The sequence below is a fragment of the Fusarium phalaenopsidis genome (genome assembly GCF_050370095.1).
Source record: "Fusarium phalaenopsidis strain FUZ10S chromosome Unknown contig_32296, whole genome shotgun sequence".
Lineage (NCBI taxonomy): Eukaryota > Fungi > Ascomycota > Sordariomycetes > Hypocreales > Nectriaceae > Fusarium > Fusarium phalaenopsidis.
In genome coordinates this window covers 1,394,223-1,412,127 of record NW_028145408.1, presented here as the reverse complement: position 1 = coordinate 1,412,127, position 17,905 = coordinate 1,394,223, and the positions used below count along the sequence as shown (strand labels likewise).

The 17,905-nt window shown below is 54.2% G+C and overlaps 3 protein-coding genes across 3 annotated transcripts; 2 read left to right on the top strand and 1 right to left on the bottom strand.

Moving 5' to 3' along the window:
* Positions 1-976: 976 nt before the first annotated feature.
* LRP88_06025 (WD40-repeat-containing domain protein) lies at positions 977-3,178 on the top strand (the record flags this gene model as incomplete). The annotated part of the gene is made up of 3 exons (XM_083242567.1): positions 977-2,039; positions 2,088-2,491; positions 2,549-3,178. 3 exons carry the CDS (start codon positions 977-979, stop codon positions 3,176-3,178), a joined length of 2,097 nt encoding a protein of 698 aa, XP_083101503.1.
* Positions 3,179-9,896: 6,718 nt separating this feature from the next.
* On the top strand, positions 9,897-11,788 carry LRP88_06024 (uncharacterized protein; the record flags this gene model as incomplete). The annotated part of the gene is made up of 3 exons (XM_083242566.1): positions 9,897-9,968; positions 10,279-11,648; positions 11,710-11,788. 3 exons carry the CDS (start codon positions 9,897-9,899, stop codon positions 11,786-11,788), a joined length of 1,521 nt encoding a protein of 506 aa, XP_083101502.1.
* A 990-nt stretch (positions 11,789-12,778) lies between these two features.
* LRP88_06023 (importin-alpha export receptor) lies at positions 12,779-16,016 on the bottom strand (the record flags this gene model as incomplete). Its single annotated transcript, XM_083242565.1, has 7 exons — positions 12,779-13,406; positions 13,462-13,765; positions 13,817-15,212; positions 15,271-15,441; positions 15,500-15,667; positions 15,731-15,873; positions 15,947-16,016. 7 exons carry the CDS (start codon positions 16,014-16,016, stop codon positions 12,779-12,781), a joined length of 2,880 nt encoding a protein of 959 aa, XP_083101501.1.
* Between the last annotated feature and the right edge of the window lie 1,889 nt (positions 16,017-17,905).

Genomic DNA, 17,905 nt, shown 5'->3' with positions numbered 1-17,905 from the left:
CTGATAACACACAGCAAGCGATTATGGCGAGGATGCATCATCGCGCATGGCACAAACTGAATATACATTCCTAGTCAAATCGCTACTTGAAGGACAAACACATCAATCTATAAGAGTAAAGGCATACAGTTGTTACTTGCAGGACATTTATCAGGACAGGTGAGGAACCTCTAGAAAATGCAGGGTCCAGTGGTTGAAATGCCACACTCCAGGGTAGGCGACTGGCCAACTGGGGGCCATTCATCACAAGTTGTACTGTAGCAAGTTTACCCGAGGCATTAAACCGATCCATGCCAGATCTTCGCTCAAGATAATCACCCTACGCAGGCATCCACAACTCATACCTGCATAATACCCAATCCAGAGTTGCTGCGTTGGACAAGAATCTCGTCGTGTGACGATTAAAGTAGGTGGCCCCCCCAAATAGGTAGCCTTGGAGCCCCCCAAGACGCTACTGGATCGTCACTGTCGGCCCCCAGAAACGCCCCAGCAAGCGCCTGTTAGCGACAAGCCTCCTCTAATGAGGTGACCTCACGACACCTCAGGCCCCAGAAGGCGCACCTCATCGTCCATGCAACCCCATCCACGGAAGCTGCACGGACTGGACAACCTCGCCCCGACAACCACCTGGCATCATACCTACCTTAGCTGTGAACTCTCAGCTCACTCTCCAGCTCTCTAAGAAAGGCTTCTTCTCCCTCTCGTCTTTGTCTTGTTCCTCGGACGACCCCGTATTTCCCACACGCCTCATCCGTCACATGCGGCCGGATCCCTCCTTCAGCTTGAGCGCCGCCACCTCCACCTCCCGCTTTCAACTGCTATCACGACTCCACACATCATCGTTCGCAGCTGGTCCCGAGCCAGTTTTACGCCTCTACCACCCTTCCACTCGGATGCCGCATTCTTCTGACCAACGGTCAGCTTCTCGTTAACCCCAGCTTTTCTTACCGCGGTCTCCTGCCGCGAAGAGGCCGTCCTGGACTCCTCCGGCGAGCCCTCACGCCCCAGTCTCCCCGATCACACCTCCGACCACCCACACACGCCGCAACTCCCCTCGATCTCTTCCAGCACCGATATCTCTGCCCAAATCCCTAACATTACTACAAATTATAGCTTCAACGCCCTCCACGGCGACAACACACACCACCCGAGTCGATCCCCAACCGGCATTGCGAATATAGGTTCTTCCGTTGCTGGCCTTGACAGGCTCTCGAGTCCCGTGCCGCCTCAGATCCTCGGACGACGCCCACGATCGCCGTCTTTCGACCCTCTTCTGGACCTCCAACCTGACTCTTGTCTCGAGTCTGAGGGCATTTACGACACTATTGCCGAGCCCCCTTCTAAACGAAGACGAGGCAACGACAGGATGGGCGCGAGTGATACACTTGATCCGCACAATGGCGCTTCCCTAGGACTCTCCAACGGCTCGACCGCTCCGCAGTCCCAGCAGTCGGCTTCTACAGGAGTGACTAATGGCCACAAGGCCGCGCTGAATGGTTCAGCCGGAGACAAGAACAATGCCGCTGGCAGACCGAGCCAACGACCCCAAACATACTTTGGTCATGACCGTCAAGAGGTGACCCGGCTGTTGATACAGGCGTTGTCTGATATGGGATACCAAGCTGCCGCCGATAATGTGAGCCAGGAGAGTGGCTATGAGCTCGAGAGTCCCACCGTGGCCGGCTTTAGATCTGCCGTGCTCAGTGGCTCATGGCCTGTGGCAGAGGAGTTGCTTGCCGGCGCTTCATACGAGGCAGATGGCCAAGGGAATGGGCTAGTTCTGGCAGCCGGTGCCGACCGCAACGCCATGAGGTTCTGGCTAAGGCAGCAGAAGTTTCTGGAGCTGTTGGAGCAGAAGGATACCAGCCGGGCTCTCACAGTGCTTCGAGGAGAGCTGACTCCGCTCTCACACGACACCGCAAAGCTCCATTTCCTGTCAAGCTTGCTCATGTGCCGTTCTGTTGAGGACCTCATGGTAAGGGCAGAGTGGGATGGGGCTGGTGGCGAGTCGCGAAAGCGACTATTATCGCAGCTTTCCAGTGGGTTGCCTTTCCTAAGCATTACTAGACTCTGACTGACTTGCGCAGAATGTATATCTCCTTCGGTCATGTTACCTGAGAATCGCCTTGCAGTCCTCCTTGAACAAGTCAAGCAGAGCCAAATCGACACCTGTTTGTATCATACTGAGGCGTTGTCACCATCATTATACTCGGATCACCTTTGCGATAAACGAAACTTCCCCACAGAAGTGGCAGTGGAGGTGTCTGATCTCGACGGGGAGATCTGGCAGGTCCAGTTCTCACATGACGGAACCAGGCTTGCTGCTTGTGGCAGCAGTGACTATGTTATGATATGGAGTGCCAAGACATTCGACGTGCTCAGCGTTCTTCGTGGCCACGAGGGTGGTGTTGGAAACATATCATTCAGCCCGGACGACTCCATGATTGTGTGTTGCTGCAGAGATGGCTATGCTCGGTTATGGAACACCCATGTGAGTAGTTGGAAGAAAGGCCCTTTCTTGCATGGGATACTGACAGTTGATTTCTAGACCGGCACACTCATCAAGAAGTTCAGTCGATTTGAGGAACCCGTAAGTGGTTGTGTCTGGGACCGGAATAACAGGTCATTTGTTCTCGGAACACTTGATCCCAACTACAGCCTGCGGACCGTGAATGTGCATGATGACGAAGTGTACGAGTGGGGGAAGAAGCATCGTGTTCAGGACATATGCGGATCTCCAGATGGCCGCTGGCTTGTCGCCGTGGATCATCTGCAGACAATTCATGTCTACAATGCCTTGACGCGAGAGCTCGAGTTTGATATGGAACTCAAGGCACTTCTTACGTCGGTCAGCATTAGCGAGGACTCACGGCACCTGCTTGTCAACAAGAGCGATGGAGAGGCGCAACTCATCGACCTCTTCACGCGGAACTCGGTGCAAAAGTTCTTTGGCCACACCGGTGGCCAATTCCTGATCCGGAGTTCCTTCGGTGGACCGAACGAGAGTTTTGTCCTGAGTGGAAGCGAGGACGGCAACATCTTGATCTGGCACAAGAACACGGGCGCTCCGGTTGAGCGACTACCTGGTCACCATCCTCGATGTAACGCTGTGACTTGGAATCCGACGGATCCGTTTGTGCTGGCGTCTTGCGGAGACGACGGCCGACTCAAGATGTGAGTGATATTCACAGCTAAGTTGCTACTTGGATATTTGGCTAACGGTGATATGATGTAGCTGGTCAAATAAGACACGTAGTATCGAACTACGGTCTCGTTTCCAACGAGATTCTAAAAACGGTTGGAGAGACAATGAAGGAGAAGATTAGGGCTTAGAACTCCTCTTCTTGGAGAACTCGTATGTGGAAATGGGGACTAGCCATGGCTGACCGACTTGGCTTAACGATCGGTACTTGAGGCAGGCATGGCATGGCATGGCATGGCATGGCAGCTCGGTGTTTGAGTATGTTATTAGAAGGATGAACGGGTACATGGGGTGCTATGGATGGGGGGCGCCGTTTTCGTGCCGACATCGCTGACATCTATTCATCACTCGGGAGAACCAGGGGTTTCTTGTTTCTTGGTTTTTGTTGTTGTTTATGGCGTTGGAGCGATGGGTTGGTTCATGAGACGGGGTTGGCTTTGATCCAGCGTCTCTTTGTCTATGGTAGACTGGCTAGTGCAGAAATCCCACTTTGTTACGTACAGCAGCTCCGAAGCCGAGCTGACGTCGGTTACGTCGAGTGCGATTCTATCTCTGGCGAAATGTGGATGGCCGGTGCTGCAAGTCTGGCGTGATGTGGTGGGCGGTTAAAGTCAAGCCCTGTCTTCTCAGCTGAAAGTGACATTCTCTCCGCTGCCGGATACAGCAGGCCACAGCTCACAATGGCTGGCTGGTTTGCAAGACGTGTCAGAAGAACAAGATGTGGGTGCTGCATACGGCCAGTTGTTGTTGAGGCAACCGACATGATGGTGTGGTACGGTGGTGGTGTAGTCTACGGGCCGCAGAAAAGGCTATGCTGGCAAACCTTGACGGTTCCAAGCGACGGCACAGCAGATAGGTAGTCTGGGACAAGGCCGGATGTGAGAAAAGAGACAAGACGAAGTGGAGTGACAGTTCTTTATTGATCTGGCATATTGGATGATGTCTAACAGACACAGCTTGGCGGTTGGCCCACGCGATTGCACGCGGCCCAGGGTGGTGCGTGTAATGTATCGAGATGCGCTGCGTGTATGATATTATCCCAAACCATTGGCAATGGTCTTGCTCGACCAGACCAAGTCGGTGTGACCCCGGCCGGAGTTCGATCGCATCCTGGACACCGAGGCTGGCCTCATTCAGATCGAGACGAACATGCTAGGGTTGCCTGGGATCGAAAGAGGTGACCACATAGAGTTTGACTGTGCCGTGCGTGATACAGAGCGGCCCGCTGCCGACTTTGGTAGGTGGGGATCGACTTCAAGGAGGCGGAGGAGGATGTGGACTGTGGAGGAGACGTACTGTAGCGAGAAATCTAGAAGCCGACTTGGAAGCGCGCTGGGCCAAGGCTCAGCATGGATGGTGCGTACCACTCTTTGTTGCATGGGCAGCTCCGGCTGATGGAGGAACCGTGCCTCGACAAGAACTGAGTTGTGACCATCCACAATCCATCGTCAGCTTTTCTCCTCTCAGTCAAAGAATGCCATGATAGGCAAATCCGGAGACGGGCTTGCTTTGTGTACCAGACTCGGTACCTGCATGATCTGATACCATGACAGCACCGGGACCAGGGCCGGCGGGTCATGGCGAGATACAGCACGGGAAGGCACGCCATTTGTGCACAACAGAGATCAAGCATCAGGCCCCTTCGCCTTGGACCACATCCTCAGAGAGGTTGAAAGGTCCAGCTGGTGGAGCAAATTGGTTCCGCGCGGTTCCAGATAGTCCAACCCCTAGCCCGTCACGGACCATGATGTTGAAATGGACAAAGACATTTCAGAGAAGCGGTCAAGAACTTCTCGACCAGGGGCTTCCTACGAAGAAAGAGAGCTGCTCCATCGGCCGGGAGCGTCGGAGACGTTGATGTAGCGACGGCTCGCAATAGTTGCGACGGTGGCGAGAACTGGTCATGAAACGGACCGCGCTGCCGTCAGGCTCGGTGTCTGGTGGAGAGGCTGAGCTGGTATGCGCACCTGTTGATGCATCTTGCAGTCTCTATCCGGAAGGATACCCAGTATGCAGAACCTTCCACTGCATGCCTCTCCAGTGATGACGCCTCATGCAGGGGGTCAGGTCAACCAAGCTTCTTTGTCCAACCTCAGCTCTTCCCTTGACGCTCTGTGCTATTTTCGCCTTGGAATTCCAGCTGGTCAGATAGGCACCGTCGGCTTGCGTTCCGACATGCAAAGACATGGCAGAGTCAAAGGCAACGCCATATGTGTGCATGCGTGTGCATAGGCGCTGCGTGAGAAGCGACGCTCGTTGGCGATCGTCGATGAGAAATGCCATGCAATGCGACAATTACGTGAACGAACGGGGCCGAGCGACTGTCTCGGTGGGATTCATCATCAATCGTTCCAGGACCGTGGAGCACGTCGGCCGTCACCGGTCCGTGACTCCAGTCCAATGCATCTGTGATGCAGCCTCTTGTGATACCAAACTTCCAATCGGTGGGAATCTGCGGGGGCGGTTGTGCTGAGACACGCAGAGTCAAAGAGCAAACTGTGAGGCTTCTTTTCTTTTCCTCCCACGGCGCGTATCTGTACCGTTGTGTTCCGGTTGCAACCAACGAGTGAAACAAGCAGACAAATTGACAAGGCTGTCGAGTCTGGTCTTGATACTTGTTGAGACTCCTGCCATTGAACCAACAACTGCCTGTGATGGACATTGGCCGATACAGGAGGCCCTTGATCCTTGGATAGGAGGCCCCGTGAGAGCAGACTTGAGAAAGGGACATATCCTCGGCCCAACAAGCAAGGGACTAGTATTCGTCCGTTGTTTCCGTAGATAGTCACCATATTCCTCCTTTTTCAAAGCCCGTGGAGAGTAGTATCGAAGTGTGGGGGGAACCAACGGTGACAAGGACCAGAAACCAGACGACATCCCGCTCAAGGGTCAGAGTGGTTAATCCTTGACTTCTTCCTTTGAACCCATGTCGATGTGCCCCGTGCATTATCGAGCCATCCAGCACTGAGGCCTCGCTCGCCCCTGACGCTAACAGCTCCACGCGCAGAGGACGTGCGCCGCGAGGCCTTTTGAAGAATTCATCAGCGATTCATGAGAAGCAAGCAAAGGGCCGAAGCTGACGGTATTGCTGACGGGCTACGACAAGACCAACCAACCAGTCTTGGCCGGATAAATGGCCTCAGGATGATCTCGACGAAAATACCGGCCGAGGACCCGTGAAGCAAAGACCCCTGCAGACCCCAAAGCCTTGACTACCGGGCTGCAAGGAGCCCCTGCTGGGATGACGGGATGGCGGTGGTTGTACGACATGTGCCCGAGCTGAGAGAGAAACAACCATTGAAGAGATCCTTCAGGCAAAAGGCGATACTCCGCGATGGAATGGAAACGTCTCGGTAGTCATTCTTGAGGATTTCCAAGCACCGCCGCGTCTCACTGTCGATCAGCGGGAGTTCGAGGAGATGATAACTCGTTCGGGACAGGAACGCATGGGAGAGTACGTCAATGTCACCTTGAAATCTTAAAATTCCCCGAGGTTTTCGACATGTCTTGCCCCTTGCAAGACGTCGCCTGTAAACGTGAACCAGGAACGGCCGCCGAAGGATATGTTGGTGGTCAGTCATAGGTAGATTAGATGTGCGGGATCTTCGGCCAGAGACAATGATCGCCGAACCGAGGAGCTTGCCGTGTTAGTGTGGTGTAGTGAAAATGACCTGTACTGCGTGTGGGAGGCCCAGGGTGAGGGTGAGGACGTGTTCGTATTGCCTGCCAACTGCAAGTTTATCTTGATCCCATATGTTCTGTGCCGAGTACGTACACCAAGCGCAGCTTGGGTTATTCGTTAAGGTTGTTGATTGAGGAGTCGAATTCCCTAGGGTTATGTCCGAGGAGGTAGGCTGGTGATATCGTGTTTGGGCGCACCTGGGACCTGGTTTTTGGCGTCATCACAGGGATTTGCATGGACGTCCGTGCTTACCCATGTCCTGCCTGTTCGACAGGTCTGCCCCAGGAGCCTGGTGAGGTCTGAAGGTAAAGGAGAGACAATACTCCGTATCAAGCGCGCAGATGTGAATCAGAAAGACATGGAGAAAAGTGCTGGTGCGGGCGTCGGCCGGTTATCAGTAGTATCGCCATTGCTGATTCGCCTGGCCAGTAGATCTTGAAGTTGACGCGGGATGAGCCGGCGCCGCGTGACAAAGGGAATCACTTTGGTGTGTGTGGTGCTCTCTGTCTTGCTAGTTGCGTGGCGCTGGGGAGGAATGCCATGTTTATCATGTTCGGCTACAATGTTCCTGGGAGAGCAAGGACTGTCATGGTGTTTCTCACATTCTCGCAAAATCTATACCGCCTTTCCTGGCTATTACTTGATGGCCAGAGAAGGAGCTTGGAACATGTATGAGCCAAGGATGTGTAGCGAGCGCATCGTGATCCACCACAGGAGGCTATGGCCTGGCTAAGTCGCAACGACGTCGTTTTGCGTGTACGCAGACCCCGCCCAGCTCCTTGATCCTGGGGCAGCCATGCTTCGTCCATGAGGAGCAGGGGCATGAAAAGCCACGAGCAGAGGCACGGGCATGGGCACGGGCACAAGCGCGATGATTCTCTCTGGAGGGTCTCGTCTCCATGATGTCGCCTTCGGAGGGTTTCGTCGGGGAGGGGACCTGCAGGGTTGTCAGGGTCGCTGGGTCCTGTCCTGTTGAGTTCTCTCAGTCTGTCATAGGGAAGCGATGAAACCTGCCATGGACGGCGCGCACGAGCGGTCTGGCACCCAAGACTGTGTTGGATCCAATAGCCCATAGCCTGTCGACCCATGCACTCAAAAGTTGAGACGAAACAGCCAAAACAGCCGACACTAGGGCCAATTCCAGAAATGACAAACGAGAGGGAGCATCAACGGCGGTGACAGAGTTTCATAGCGGCAGCGGCTTCAGTGGCAAAAACGGTCCCTGGAAGAAAAAAAAAAAAAAGCTCACCAGAAAGAGTCGGTCGGCTCTTGTTTGGCGCGGGCTCGTTGAAAGGAGAGCTCCAGGTCTAATGCGCCTTTTGCAGGGCAATCCTGCTAGAACGGCGCTGTCTGAGTCGTGTTCCCTGCAGGAAAGTGCAATGGATGGATGGACTGTTGCGGCTGGGAAGGACTGACCTCTGCACGGGGATGCAACTACCTTGTGGTGTACATACCAAGGAGGGAAAGGTAACTGGTACCTGGACCAGTACCTGCCCCCGTCCCGTCCGTTGACCGGTGCGTGCCCGCCCGTCCATCCATGGATGGAGGATGGCAGCAGGCATGGACGCAACACGGCACGATGCGCGCCCACTGCGGCAACATGCACATCCATCTCATCTGCAACTAAAAGCTGTGCGTACCGTACATACGTACTTAGGGGCGGCACGCACTGAAAGCTGCAGCTTGGAGACCCTTTAATATGGATGGGATATTATGCTTCCTTTTTCCTCATTCCATCTACCGTACCCCGTACTGATGACGAGAGACATGATGGACAAGACAGACAGACGTCCGAGTCAGCATCCTGGAACTGTATTTGTATAGCCTCTTGCGCAATGGCCCGAAGAGGAAATCCGGCGTATAGCCAACTTCATCTTCAGCTCCGTCTCTAGGCTGCAAAGATTACCTACGGACCAACCGCGTGGCTTGACAAGCCTAGGATGTGTCTGAGGTTGATTGAGACTCGACTTGAGCTTGAGGCACGGATAGACAGACAGAGCTGATCTCAATGATGCTGCTAATTTCGGGCCCGCAAACTGTTTGTTTGCTTGACTCTTCAGCATCGTCCATCCATCGGTCTTCATCTATCCGTCCTGCAGCGCTTTGTCCCCAGAAACCGTCCACCATCGGTGTACCTGAACTAGGCTGAACCTTGTAGCCAGTACGCAGACGGTCTTTGTCCCTTCCATTTCTGTTCGAGATGTAATTTCGCCTTTTCCCAGCGGGGGCAGCTTGTACCTACCTTAGTACCTGCCTTAGCACTTGTCTCCCCTGTCCTGGCACGCCGCCTAGCACCCTCGCCTCCCCCCTCAAGCCCTCAAGCAACGGTGGGCCCTGGCCGCCCCTAGTGAACCTCGTGCCAGCCCAGTTCTGTCCAATTAGGCAAGCGCCTCGCATCATGGGTCCCCCTCCCCCTTCGCCTCCCGCATCCGTCCCATCTCCAGCGACCGGCCAAGGTCGGTTAAACAAAAGACCAGCAGCTGCAAGCCAACCCAAACCACCTTCATCGTCATCCATCCTTTTCGCTCGCTCGTTTTTTTTCAGGTGTGGTCTACGTATTTTTTTTTTTCGTTTCTTTTCTTGCTTTCCTTTTCCGAGACAAAGTCAAGACAAGCTTCGACGAGGAAGTGGGACGTTGGATGGGACAGTAGTTTAACTCGCCCGACCTGATCGACTAGCAGCCCGTGTCCGAACAGCTGCCGAATCTTCCATTTTCCGGCCGAGTCCCCTTGAGTTTGCTCTTCGTCGCCACCAACATCATCTTTCGAACCTTTACATACCACGAACAACGGCTCTTCTTCTTGTTTTTGTTTGGTTGGTGTTTTGGACACAGCCCGGCTTGTGCTGCGTCTTGGGAGTTGCTCGACATCCATCGTTCGCCGTCGACCTCTAGCTCATGGTTGTGTACTCATGATGCGACTGTGATCAAGCCTCTTGACCTCTTGTCGCGCCTCTACTCGGATATCTCTACACCGCACACCTACGTCGAGCATTCTCAAGTCGCCGCCCACGATGGAAAACTTGGAGGGGTTGCTCATGGTCCCTCCGGACAGGGGGCAGATCCTTGGTAGAGCTGTCTGGAAGGTTTGTCTCTATCATATGCGCACGTTTGTTCCGCGCCCCTAATCGCCATACCACTCTAGCCGCGATACGTTGTCGTTGGAAGGCGCAACGCCGGAGCCGGCCATCCAGGTAGCCCCAGCTACTCGCAATTAGTATCCAACAGCCGCAATAATAGTCTTGGGAACAAGTCTCTCGCCAAACTACCTACCGAAGAATGTTGCATCTTCGTTTACAAGCACAAGGTATGTGACTCCGGAAATGGCCATGGAAATCCCAAGCCAAACCTCCGCTTTATTGCCTGGCGCTGTAGACTGACCCCATTGGAATTCAGGAGGATACTGAACCAAGCCAACAATGGCCTATAAACTCTATTACCGACTGCCAGGTCCAGCAGATCGCCCACCGCAAACAGGGCCCTGTCCTTCCCACTCTCGTCATCTCTATCGCCGACAAGGAGAAAAAGCGACGGTCGAGCCGAGCTGCCGGCCTTATATCCTCCAGTAAAGAAGCCAGCGCAACGACACTCTGGTTCCGGACCCCTACAGACGACCACCACTTGAGCTTACACGAGTGGGCTCGCTTCATTCTCGCCAGAAAGTCTCCCATGAGCCCCATGAGCCCCGAGAGCCCAATGTCACCCCAATTTTCGAACCCGTTTTCGTCGAGACCCCGCGATACATCCGACTACTTCTCGCGGCCAACGAGCGGAAATCAGTCTGGTCGTTCTGATACCCGTGCTCTTCAGCATAAGAGCTCCTCTAACACCCACTCGACCGCTACTCGAGATCGGCCCCTTACATTCAGCTCCGAGTCGCCTAGCTTGCGATCTAAACGTAGTGACGTGTCTTCCCCTTCGAGCAGCAACTATCCAATTCAGCAGATGAACTTTCCAATACCTGGACAGCACTACACTACGGTCCTTCCCACCGACCTGCCATCTCCCGTTACCACAACAGGAGAATATCAAGGAGAGTTCATTGAGGGTTGGACATCAGCGCAGGGGCGATCATCCACGATGAGCTCACCTATTCGAGGACGCAGCAGCATTGGCTCGCAGCCACCTCACCCTTCAACTGCTGCAACCGACTCGAGTTCTCCCCCTGGACCACGCGAGACCATCTTGGACAGGGCCTTCCAGATGCGATGCATCCCTGGCTCTGAACGAGAGGTGCCAGGCGAGGAGAAACTGAGTTCTTTGGCGCGGTTTGATGCGCTTATGCGGGAAGCTGACGAGAAGCGGAAACAGAGGGAAGAAGCCGAACGAGCCCAACAGATGGCGATGCGTAGTGCTTTCGAAGCGTCTGACAGCTCCAGCGAGGAGCAAGATAGTGATTCGGACGACTTGGATGAGGACGCATACGGCGGAGTACCGGAGCGACGGGGACCGGCATTGATTCCGCCTACAACGCAACGAGCCCTGCAGTTTATCACTGGCCGTCACGAAGCGGCGCCACCTTCACCATCAGGTCGTCCCCCTGTGACTAGGACACAGATACCGCAATCGCCTCCGCTACGGCCGCATACAGCGCATGCCAAGAGTCGTCCAACTCCGAGCCAGAGGACCAACAGCACTCCCCAGCTGACTCCTGGCATGGCCAATCTGGAGATATCAACAGGAACCCCCACCAAGGTATCCGATGATGGCGCGATACGGCCGAATGCAGACAAGCGTCTGTCCACTTCGAGCACCGCTACCAAAAGGTTGAGTTTTACTGAGTTCACCAAGAGGTTATCGAGCACCAGCAGCTTACTGCTCGTCCAGACGAACGCTAGTGGGGGGAGTTCCCGGGGAAGCAGCGAGATCGACATCCAGCCCTCGTCCTTACCCCGTGGGACGCTGAACCCGCGAGGGACAGGGCCACCTCCTCGAGACCGAGACACAGATGATTATGGAGGGAGATGTCGATGGCGTAACAGTGTCGGCGTTATCGGGAAGGACGGCACCTTTATCTAGACTCACCGGAAAGAGAAGTCGAGGGCAACACTAGTTTTCTGGCTCTCATGTCCATCTGCTGCCATGGCCATCATGAGACCTTGGCACAGAGGATGAGGGCTTATTGTTTACTTATCTATCGTGCCACGGCACGCAAGGGGGGGAGGCACGGATGCTATTTTGGGCGGCTTTGCATGCTTTGTACGATTTTGATACCAGATGATGGCATCGTCACGACTCTTACGATGATGGAGTGGGAGAGGGAGAGGGGGTCCGTTAGGCACACGGTCCCCAGGCGTTTCTTTGTCGACGGACGACTATTTTGTCTCTGTTAGCATCACTCGGTGTTTTGGGTATTTCTTTTTGGCGGTCATGATGTGGCATGTGACGATGATGCACGCGGATTCTCATACGAGGGGGCTTACCATCCCATATGCTTCAGCTATGTATGTATCGACACATGTCTATGATGGTGGACGACAGGATGGCGAGAGACGTTGCATTTGAGACACAGAGGCCCTGACTCCTGCTGTATGATAATAGGCACACGAATGAATATTCAATGCCCTAACTAATCAATCCAATGCCACATTTGATGAGAGTACATATTCTGAAGGCGACACAAACTCGGTATTTAACTACTCAAGCTCTATGGCATCAATCAACGCCGGCAAATCTTGGTCGAGCTTCCCTCAACTTTTATTATCGTCTAGTAATTCCAGACGCTGTGTCCTTTTTTCATCTTTCGTAAAATCGACTGTATCCATAACCGCCCTGGATCCTGGTATTCCTCATAAAATCCTGCCTTGCGTCCTCTTCGCTGTTTTAATCCTGTCTTGTATTGTCTCTCATCTTACACCCCATCATGCCGTTCCGAGTCCCCTGATCATTTCGTAACTTATCGGATGTACTGGGCAATGGCAGCCTGCTCTTCAGGGCCCAGTCGCTGGCCGATGAATCCTTCAACGGCACCACCGTGTCGCTGGTTCGCGGCGATCATGTACTCATGTACCCACTTGGCAACGTCCTGAACCTCTGGGAAGTCGTCGCGGACGTGAGCCTTGCAAGTGTTGAGTGCTGTGAACGACATGCCAAATCCAATGTCATCCACATCGGCCTCAGCGACAATCTCGTCACCCGTACCAGCAGCCACGGTGGGAGGGTTGGCGAGGAGCGTGAGGAGAATACGGCAGGTGTTGGCCCAGCCCTTCATGAACTTCTGCGCGAATGCCTGAGAGTCGCACAGGGTCTTGGTCAGGGACACAACAGCAACCTTGCGGTCAACAGGGCGAGCGAGCTTCTGCGTCTCAGCCAGCACAAAAACCGGATAGACCTTAGTGAAGACACCCTCCTCGACCGAGTCAGACTGCTTGATGAAGTAGTCAGTGCCATAGCCCACCTCCAGACGGGCAGCGACGAGGTGGTAGAATCGCACGAAGCGCAGCTTGAAAGAGTCGGCCGGGTTGCCTTGAAGCTTGGTGTAAACAAGGCGGAGAATGGTGCCAAAGTACTGGTCCAGAACAGAGCTACGAGCAAGTGTTAGCTTCCCTAGTTCAGTCCTAGGGATAGGAGGGTACTTACGGCTCAAAGGTCTTGACGATGGAGTCGAGGATATCAAAAGCGAGCAGTTCCGACTTCTTTCCGCTCAGAAGCTTCTGGAAAATGCCCAGGACAGGCTCAAGCTGGTTCTCAGCAATGATGGCTTGAGAGGCGCGAGGGATAACGGCAGACAGCAGACGAGTGCATGCGGGAACATTGCCTCGTGTCTCCCACAAGGTAGGGTTGAGCAGGGGGCCGAGAAGAGCCTTGTAGTTGTCCGAGATGGTCTCGGACGGGCTCGACTCGAGCAACTGGGCCAGAACCTGGAAGACATATTGCATGAATTCTGGATAGCCTGTTAGTAGAAGACTCTTGTTGTTCAAATCACATCACTTACCCGTGACATCCTCAACCAGGATCTGGTGGAAGGGTCCCCACAGCTTCTCGTTGAAGAGAGCGGCATTGGTGGCTGCGCAGTATCGGACGAGAGCGCCGATAGCCTCGAAGTGGTAGTAGTAGAAGCGAGGGTTACTAGGGTTCTGCTTCATGACATTGGTGATGAGAATGAGGTGAGTGAGCACATTCTCCAGCAAGGGCACAGCTCCATCCTTGATGACAATCAGGATTCTCATGACGCATCGCATCAAGAACTCGTTCTCCTGCAACTTGGCAGGGCTCGACTCCTTCTCAATGAGCTTGAACAGGTGGCCGAGGAGATCCTTGGCAAAGGGCTCAATGTCGGCGCGAGGGAACATGGCGTTACCGGCGTCGTCGGCAAGGAACAGAACACGCTCCACGGCAATGGCAGCGTAGGAGTAGACAACGTAGTTGTCCGAGTTCAGGTTCTGGATCAGAGGGCCCAGAGCAACTGTCCACTGCTCCTTGGACAGCTGGCTGCGGAAAGTGTAGAGGTACTTGATGGCGTCCACCTTTGAGATGGGCTCAACTCCCTCAGAGTTGATGAGGTCCTGGGCAATGTGCTGCTCAAAGAACTCGACCACGTTGACAAGAGGGTTGACGGTCTTGACACCTTGAGCGGCGGTGACGGCGCCCTTGGCAGCGACGGACAGGAAGAGGTAGATGGCAGTGTCCTTGGCCTTCCAATCAGACTTGCCCTGGGCAAGATAGTGGTTGATATACTTGGATACCACAGTGGTGACGGGGGCCTCAAAGCGCTCCTGAAGCTTTCGCAGGAAGTCGGTAGCAGATCGTCGTCTCGAATCCGTGTCCGAACCCTCGAGATCCCTTCGAATAAACTCGATGGGCTCATCCTCAAAAAGCTCGATGTCAGACTCGCGCAGCGCCACGTTGGGCAGGATAACCTTTTCGACAATCTGAGTCAAGACATCCTCGTTGTTGAAGATTCCGGAATGCTCCTTTGTGGAGGCCACAGCGGTCAAAAAGTGCAGAGCCTTGCTGACAACAATGTCGTGCTTCGTCTCGGTACCAGTCGACGACAGGAGGTTCCAGGCCTTCTCAATAAAGGGCTGGCAGTACTTGGAGAAGTCCTCATCAAACTTGACAGTGTAAAGCTCGAGGACCTCGCAGATGTCGGCCTTGACGGTGTCTGCTATGCTCGTCTCGGTTTCGTCGTCGGTCTCCAAGAGTGGGTTGGAGTATGTGAGGTACTTGTGCAGCAGCTCGGAAATGCTGGCGAGGTTCTCCTCGAAGATGGGAGGCAGATCGTGGCAGGACATATCGTAGAGAATCTTGATCTGCAGGTCGAGAGCCTCAAACCAGCCTTGTAGAACATCCTTCTTGTCGCTGTTCTCGGTGATCTTCTTGTCGATTGTCTGCGGTAGATGACTATTAGCAAAGTTGTAGGAGAAAGATAAATCATGCCCAACCTACCACTAGAAGCTGAACAAAGGCCTGTCCAAATGTACTGATGACGTGGTTGATCTCCATGTAAAGCTCGTCGGTGCGGAACAAAGGTCGCCATCGGACAAAGATGGAGTGTGCGACTTCGAGAACGCCAACGTTGACCTTGGGGTCTGTGGCAGAGAACCGGCTGACAAGTTCCTGAGCAGAGAATGCGTTAATACCATGGCCGTGGTAAAGGAACTGCAGAGGAGACTACCTGAGTAAGGGTATCCCATCGCCTCCAGAAGTCAGAGTCTGCGATAACGCTAATAGCGTCACCAAGCTGGGCCTGGATGTTGGCAGGTGATGAGATCATGAGGCCGATCAGGCGCTCCTTGATGATCTGAACCTCATCTTGAGGCAGCTTGTAGTTGCCCTCCTCGTCCTAAATAAAAATTCGAGTTCAGCTCTTTGCGCATCGGCGGATGGGGTTTGTGTCCAGACGCACCACATAATTTGTTCGGATGAAGTTCTTGAAGGCGAGGGCGGCAGCGAGTCGCGTCTTGGAGGGTATGGAGTCGGAGTTGACGATGTTGAGGAGACTGAGAGAGTATTGGGGCTTGGTAGCCTCCTGTTTGAGAGCCGTCTCGGCTGTTGGTGATTGTTTGTTAGCATTCGAAATCGCGGGGCAACGACGAGGTGGGACGGGCAACGGAGAGGTTACCTTTGCGGTGCTGAGACGGATCGAGGGTTGCATCAAGCAGCTGGGCGATGTGACCAATGTCGGCCGCCATGATGAGAGATAGGATGGAGAAGGGGCTTATAAGGAGAAGGACAGGGAAGGGGAAGTGAAGAGGCGGTGGTGATGGTGGAGGAAGATGTTTGGTTTTGGCTTGGACTGGAGGTTGCAAGCTGCGTTGTTGGCAAGCAGGCAGAGACGACTTGTATTTTTTTTCCACGGTGACAGGCGGTATGCTGGGGCAACCAATGAGAAGCCTCAAAACAACCAGCTTTTAATGAGCTCCGGACCTCAAATGCGCTAAACAGCTCGGGCTCGGGGCAGACTTCAGTAGGTGTTAACGGGTCGGTTGCCCTGTAAGCAACCGGAGTTCAGGGTCCCGCTGGGTGTTCAAGTGGGGCTGACCATGAATGGGTGCCTCAACGACTGGAAGTTGAAGCTCCCGTTACAGGTATCAATTGACGTCGCCCCTTGCTCGTATCCCTCGATAGTCGCCCTGTACGGATGCACATTTTGATGAATGGACGTTAAAAACTGAGTTCAAATGAACGGTTCAGAGTTAAAGATAGACACCATGGGCCGGCGAGGCATTCGAGTCTTGGCATTGATCCATACCTACCTACACAGATAAATAGGCGGTCAGGATTGTCGAAGTGGGCTGTTGACAATAAACGTTGAGCGTAGGCTCGACCTGGAATTGAGTTTTGGCAAGGAACTTGCCTGGTCAAGAGAGGTATGCAGAGTAAGGAACCTGGGGAAACCTTGAATCGTGATATATATCATGCCTTTCTAGAGCTTTGACTTCTCAGGCAAGCGAAGCATGTCCAATCTACTTGCAAGTTTCAGTTCCTGGTTGAAAGAGGTTACAGATATCGGCAGGTGTCCCAATAAACTCGGGCATAGACAACCTCTTTATTCAGCCAGCCATGATACTCATTGTCTCAGCATGACCTTGCTATGATGCAGACGACTCTCGGATATTACCTTGGCACGCTGGAAATCGCTGCGTTTCGCTGAATGATTTCGAATGAGTGCAGACAATAGACTGTCGGGTCTCGGCTCTGGCAGGTCTATCAAACAAAACTCTGTCATTCCCTCCATCGCCCACCTAGAACGAAAACAGCCCAGAGTACAACCCTACTGGATCTCTCGCAACCGATCAACCCAAGACTGCAGGTACGCTGTGGCTGAGATGCTCTGCTCCGGCATAAGGGTCCCTCATGTCCCGGGATTGGCGTGATTGGCTCTGGTACCTTACTTCCACAGTTTGGGGGCTATAGGTGAGATCCCTGAGCTGTTCGCGCGCTCCCACCCCCAACGGCCACTGAGAAGCCATCCAGCAGCCACTAGGCGGCGCGAGGCGCGGCAGACCGGCCCGCGATTGGCCCGTCGCACGGCCCTCTGGGAACTGGACGAAGGAGGAAGTGACCTCCCACTCCACTCGCACGGGAAGCTGGCACTGTTGGATGGCTGGCTGCCCGGCTGAGAGTCAAGGTACATCGGCTGAGGTACCCTCGTCTGATCGGCGAGCCCTGCAGCTACCTCTGCCCATTGTCAATTGCAGGTCGTGTCAGAGTCTGCCGCACAGCACCGCATTTCATCCATCCTCCTTCCAGACCTCAGGTGCTCGCCCGTGCCCGGCGCAAACTCTCCTCTCATCCTGAACCTTTCATCCAACTCCAGCCTCTTTTGATTCCCTTCCCTTTGTCGTCTACCAGCCTCAAGGCGCCTCGAATCCCACACTCGATGACCGATCGACCTTTACGCTAGTCCGCGCACCCCAGCTGCTTTCACTGCCTCCTCCGGCCTTCCGCTTTCTTGTCCCGCCGACCTGCCCGCCCGCTCGCTTCCGCCCCGCCGTGGTGCCATACCGGGCCTCCGTCCACCTCCGCGCCATCGCTTTCGTCGATTTCAACACCACACCTGCGCAAGGCTGCGACGTCA